General features: G+C 35.0%; 1 protein-coding gene across 1 annotated transcript; it reads right to left on the bottom strand.

Annotated features, from left to right (window-relative positions):
• Positions 1 to 235: 235 nt before the first annotated feature.
• Positions 236 to 5,342, bottom strand: LOC140977490 (probable sulfate transporter 3.4). The gene is made up of 13 exons (XM_073442226.1): positions 4,987 to 5,342; positions 3,532 to 3,580; positions 3,228 to 3,435; positions 2,906 to 3,077; positions 2,569 to 2,634; positions 2,349 to 2,462; positions 2,158 to 2,274; positions 1,760 to 1,886; positions 1,377 to 1,663; positions 1,104 to 1,294; positions 939 to 1,024; positions 731 to 807; positions 236 to 596 (listed from the first exon to the last, which is right to left on the bottom strand). The coding sequence occupies exons 1-13, from the start codon at positions 5,332 to 5,334 to the stop codon at positions 459 to 461; spliced, it is 1,980 nt and encodes a 659-aa protein (XP_073298327.1). The 5' UTR covers positions 5,335 to 5,342; the 3' UTR covers positions 236 to 458.
• Positions 5,343 to 6,479: the final 1,137 nt, after the last annotated feature.

The following is a 6,479-nucleotide window of genomic DNA, read 5'->3' as shown; positions in this document are numbered from 1 at the left end:
ATTTATAATAAGGTTGTAATTATTGATACTGGTACGTGGATTTTGATATCATCCACATCAAGAATTACACCTCTTTTCTCAAAGTTATTGAATCATGCAAGTCCCTATTAATTTAAGGATGCTATGACTCTTACTGCATCACACCACATAAGGTGAAATTTATCCGATGTAGTATAGAAACAAAAATTCGAAATTTTAATTTTCAGAGAAAACGTAGACCTTGATGACAATGTTTTCACAGTGGGATATCAGAAACAGCTAAGATTGGCATTAAATTACAAGTTACAGATTCAATAGGAATTATATATGATATAATACACTTGATTATTCTAATAGGAATTATATGATATAATACACTTGATTATTCTAATGGAACTTCTCTCAATGAAGCCTAAACCAGCTCAATCCCTCAACCTAGTATTAAAAGAAATTGTGTTAAAGCCATTTTCAGTGGCTAATTAAGCTTTCCATGAAGAAGAAATATCAACAACTGCTTCTGCAACTGTTAGATAAAGTCCTTCCATCTCGAATGAAGTCAAAACATCTGATTGATGCAACTTTTCAACTACACTCCCGACAGGGTTCACGAGCACGAGCTGCACAACCAGATCGAGTTAATGGTCAGTACGATTTTTCTACTACGCTGACTGAGTGTTTACAGCATAATATAATAAGACTGAAAATTTGGTAGAGATATTTGAAACTGGTGGTTATGTGAGGACTCATGTACCTTGAGTGACCGTTTATCGAGCATCTTTCTGAGTTCGTTGATCATGTCGATACCACTCGTGTCGATTGCTGTAACAGCTGAACAAGAAAAGACAGTCCTGTTACTATAAATTGAAAGTTAAGAGTGTGGATATTATCTCTTGTCGACAAAATCAGGAAAAAAATAGTAAGTTCACTGGTAGCAGGATCGAAAATTCGTCAAGACTAACCTGTCATATCAAGAATCACACATTTCATATTGCTTTTGTTGTTCAATGCTAACCACTCTTCTTCTTCTCTAATCCATCTCAATATCCTGCAGTATAAGAGTTATATGCTGGCAATGTCATTTCATTTCAAGAGTTTGGAGAAAAATTTCTGAATCCGCTTCTAACCTTTCCTGTAGGTAGGTCATGTTCGCGAAGTAAATAGGAGCCTCAACCGCGAGGATTAGAAAACAAGGAACTCTCACAGCTTCTCTGTATCTGCTAAGGTTTTGATATATTTGAGTCCCAGGAATTTCTCCTAGAGCCACCGTGTTTGGCCGTGTTACATGCAACAATATCTTGAAAACCGAGACTCCAACCTGATCAAGATTAAAGTTTCAAGAAAAGGGCTCTAAGAAAATTAATTGAAGTTATTTATGAAAGTTACAGACGAAAACTTACTGCTATAGCGAGACCAGCAGGTACTGAGATGAATAAAACGCCAAAAAACGAGCACAAGCAAGCCAAGAAATCAAGTTTGTCGACTTTCCAGAGACGAAAAGCAGCCTCGTAATCTATTAGTCCTATAACAGCAGTTATGATAATTGCTGCTAAAATGAGATTAGGAGTGTAATGGAACAGTGGCATGAGAAATAGCAGAGTCACTAGCACCGCACTGGCCATGATTACGTTGGACACTACAGTTTGTGCCCCAGCATTGTAGTTTATTGCAGATCTCGAAAATGATCCTGGTAAAATAAGACGTGTTTTTTCATGCTATCAGCTTTTATCCTATCAGGGCTGAGGACAATGGATTTGAAAAGCGAAATAAAGTTGATTCTTACCGGTGGTAACATAGCACGAAGTGCACGAACCTGCCATGTTCATTAGGCCTATGGCCATCATTTCTTGATTCCCATCTACTTGGTAATTTTTCAAAGAAGCAAACGTTCTTCCCACTGCAATCCCTTCCTACAGATGAGGACAAACGAAGATAAATAAAGCTTCTGAAAATCATATTCTTAAAAAATTCGTGCTCATGCACACAACTCGACTCAAAGTCAAGACCGATTAATTAGAAAAACAACAGCTCTTACACTCAGACTGTTGGTTGGTACTAACTTATAATAAAAGTGTATTTTCATCAAGAGCATAAGCTTCTTTGAAAACGTGAAGAACCATACAAGCTCTTTTAGTTTAATGCAGCAAATTATGTATGAAGATCTTCACAGGAAGAACATACTGTCAGAGACAATATCCCGGTTATAAGTCCAGTTTTGACGGCAAGAGCCAGATGAGAGCCACGGAAGAATAACATGTTTAAAGAAAGTGGATTCAGACCCTTAGGCATGTGACCAATCTGGAAGAAAAACGAGGCTCGTTACAACTTCAGACACAACTAAAAATATAATTGGATAAACAAAAGTTCCTTACCGTTTTGATCTGTTGAGCTTCAGATTTAAGGCAGACAACCAGTATGGTTGATAGTATGACGGATACTAATGGTGCAGCTGCTGATATCCAAAATAATTTTGGTTTTCTCAAGCTCTGCAATCAATAATGAAGTTTAAAATATAATTTCAAGAAGTTATTTGAATCATAGGCCAAAAACTTATCGAAGAAAAAAGATTTTAAATGGAAAAGAAACACTTACAATTTGTCTTGCAGTCAATAACAAGACCAGAAAAGCCACCCCCATAACAATGGTCTGCCAAGACCACTGAAGAAATGAAATAAACCATCGTTAAATTGTTATATGTGAAGATTAAGATGAAAAAATTAGGTGCATAACTTTCCACCAAGAAACTAAAATCACAACAATTCTGACTAACATAAGAAGAAAGCTTTGTTGTCTCGAAACAGCGATATTTACATGACTCCTATGGTGTCATAGAAATCGGTTACTTATGCAAAGACACTACTTACGAAACATAGTTTGGAATGATCTTTTAATGTACAATTTCAACATTCATCTTTTCTATAGATCATACCTCATTCTTGTGATGGAAAACAGATGAAAAAACGGGGATGAGCTGCATTTTTGCTGTAAAATGGACTATTCCAAGCATCCCTTTTAGCTGTTGCAAAGAAACAATGACTGCTGCACCAGCCATGAAGCCAACTAAAGTCGCCTTGGAAAGGAAATCAATAATGAATCCTAATCTGTAGATCACATCGAATTTACTCATTAGTCCATCAGACCAAAAACGTATCTTTTCTTGAAACTTTCATATTCTGGGGCAAGTAAAAGTGAAGTGAAAAACAGAACCGGTGCCCCTTCCACTAAATTCTTTGATGTGCAACGTAATATACCTGAGAAAACCGAGAGACGACTGGAATAGCCCTGCGAAAAAAGTTGCAGTGAAGGCCAGATGAAGGTAAAGAATTGGTTCTTCATTGTAAGAAACAGCTTCACCAAGCATCGTTCCCATTACAAGAGAAGCTATCGAGACCGGGCCAACAGCAAGATGTCGAGAACTCCCAAGAACTGAATATATCAGGGGAGGCACGAAACTCGAATCTGCCCAAGAACAAGTTTTCTTAACATCATTATTATGTGATTTTGAATAATAAAACACAGATTGATTCTTGAAATGCTGAGAGGTTTGGTACATACATAGCCCAATGATGGGTGGCAAATTTGCTAGCTTCGCATAACTAATACCCTGTGTAGAGGATAGTACAACACATCATCGAGAGTTTCATGAAGAATCCCATTACTCTTTATTTGAATAAAATTAACATTTTTCAGACAATATAATCATCAAGAAAATTTTCAGATTATTAAGAACGAATACTGTGGCCTAAAACCATTAAATTTCCAAGAAAACTCAGTGGTGGCCGTTCTCAAATAAAATATTTCTCAAATTTTGCATCAAAAATCAAAATATAATCTCTTGAAAGGTCTATGAAACTATTAATAGCTAAAAATTATAGGGTGGACGTGGAATTATGTCAAGGGTTGAGTAAACTTTTTCTTTCTAGACTGTTAGACAAAAGTTGGACATTAACTTTTTTATGGTCTCATCAAATGATTTTTATCTCTTTCGGTTATGCGTATCTTTTATTCATTTTCTTTTATAATTTTTTCAATTGTAAGTCCTACTAATGTAGTAGTACATATGACAGCGGAACATCGATATCATATCAGTGTCACACCAAAAAAATAAGTAAAATCACAATAATAAAAAAAGATAACGAACTTATTAAAATTTGAAATATGATGTCATAAACGACTAAAATAACAAATGTATTATATATGACCAAAATTGTAATTTTCTATCGTATATTTATGTATAAATTACTATTCTTGAGTAATCTCTAATGATCGTTCGAATTTTTGTGAAAGGGATTTTTAGCAAGACATAAAACTTAAGGCAAAAACTTGTGTGAGACGGTCTCACGGGTCGTATTTGTGAGACGGGTCTCTTATTTGGGTTATCCATGAAAAAGTATTATTTTTTATGCTAAGAGTATTACTTTTTATTGTGAATATGGATAGGGTTGACCCGTTTCACACGAGACTCACTCAAAACTTAATATATTTTGCTTTCTTTAGGTTGGTAGGATAGTCAACGTGTGTACGTAAACGACTTCAATCATATAATCCTATGCGGTTGTCTTCGGTTTTCTGAGATAAACACTACATTAGTTCTCTTGTGAGACGATCTCAGAATCTTTATCTGTGAGACGAGTCAACCCTACCGATATTCACAATAAAAAGTAATACTCTTAACATAAAAAATAATATATTTTCATAGATGACCCAAATAAGATATTTGACTCACGAAATTGATCTGTGAGACCGTTTCACTAGAGTTTTTGTGTAAACACTAATATATATTATTATTAGGCCAACTCTGAATTATTATGAGCATAACAATGGTGGTGCAATTAGCTATAACTTTTGCACAAAAGAGACTAAAACTAATGTTTTAAAGGGATATAATTATTTTTTTATGAATATATACAAAACTCATAAAAATATGATATTCTTCTGATAAATCAGAAAAACTTATCAAATAAATTTTTTTTTTTTAAAAAAAATTTCATTTGATAAAAAATTTAGTACCTGTGGAATCGCAAGGCTTCCGATAGTGAGGCCAGAAACAACATCCGATTTGAGCAGTTGGAAACTATAGCTGGGTGCCCACTTGAAGATGGGAAACAGAAACTGCAGCCCCAGAAGCAACTTCCTGTGCCACGCTTGATCCTTGAACTTATGAAGTGGGTCGTCCGGGAATAAGATCTCCGACAGGCGGTGCCGGAGTTTCTGGACGGTGGTTCTGGGCGGTGGCAGGCGCACTTCCAGCTGTGGTGGTGGCTTCGAACGGACGCTGGTGCTGGTGGTTTCTTGCACCAACGGTGGTGGGGCTTCGAGGTCACAAAAATGTTCGATTCTGTTTGAATTTAAGCCCATTTTTGTGGGGATTTCGAACTTTGATGGATTTTACGAACAATCTTGGAACCTTTTTATAGTTGCATGGACTCTATTTTTTTTCCTTTTCTTTTAATTTAATTTAATTAATTTAAATTGGGGGATCATTATTATTAAAACAAATGGAAGGAAAACAGTAATAAATATATTTAAGAAAACAATTTTGGTTGCCAACACTCTATAAGTGCACGCGTGTTGATTGTGATAAGCCTTTTCGAATGGTGTAGTACTCACTTGAAGTCTCGTACCAAGCACATATTTTAAGTTTTGCAATATATATATATATATATATAGTATGTTTACGTGAGTACCAATGAAATAATTATCATCACATTTATTTATATATACTTCAATAATAAAAAAAAATAATATTGTACACATCCAAATAGGGCTGGGAAAATATACCGAAATATCGAAATACCGAAATAGCATACCGAAAAAATCAATATACCGAAAATTTCGGTACGATATGATACTGTTCCGAAATTTTCGATATCGGTATCGGTAAGTAAATATTTTTTTTTCGGTATTTCGGTATATACCGAAATACAGAAAATAAATTTTTTTTATTTTTTTTTAAAATTTAAGTTCGGTATACCGAAAAAATGTGTCGGTACGGTATCCGGTATGAGCTTTTTCATATCGAAAATTCGGTATACCGAATTTCCGGTATCGGTATCGGTATGGATTTTTCCATACCGATATTTACGGTACCGTAATTCGGTACGGTATCTAAAAACAATCGAATTTTCTTCTTAAGAAAACCTATCCTGTACTTTAAATCTAAAAAAAATTCGTTAGATTTGAAAATTTTTCTCTGAAATACATTTAACTTATTTGATTATTAAATTATTAATTATCTCATGATTTTATAAGATGTAAACATGAATCAAACTTTTTTAAAAATCGTTGCCAGAATCGATTTTCAGTCAATATTATTACATATAAACACAACATATATATGTGTGTGCACGATGTGCTCACATGCATGAAGGGGCGGAAGATAGTGGGGGCAAAGCTGGGCAATTGCTCGGCATGAGGTTCTCGAGTTCTCTTTTCTTGTCCACGGGAGCTAGGTAACACGGAAACAAAGAGTTCTACGGGACGAGGCATATCCAACTAGTTGT

The sequence above is a fragment of the Primulina huaijiensis genome, chromosome 5 (assembly GCF_012295235.1).
Source record: "Primulina huaijiensis isolate GDHJ02 chromosome 5, ASM1229523v2, whole genome shotgun sequence".
NCBI lineage: Eukaryota > Viridiplantae > Streptophyta > Magnoliopsida > Lamiales > Gesneriaceae > Primulina > Primulina huaijiensis.
This window is presented reverse-complemented; position numbering and strand designations above follow the sequence as displayed.

Excerpts from the sequence above, each read along its gene's own strand:
- LOC140977490 (XM_073442226.1), bottom strand. The coding sequence starts at position 5,334 with ATGGGCTTAAATTCAAACAGAATCGAACATTTTTGTGACCTCGAAGCC. Across the intron at positions 1,025-1,103 it reads ATGACCTACCTACAGGAAAG|GATATTGAGATGGATTAGAG; the intron begins GTTAGAAGCGGA and ends CTTATACTGCAG. Across the intron at positions 808-938 it reads TGTGATTCTTGATATGACAG|CTGTTACAGCAATCGACACG; the intron begins GTTAGTCTTGAC and ends TTTCTTGTTCAG.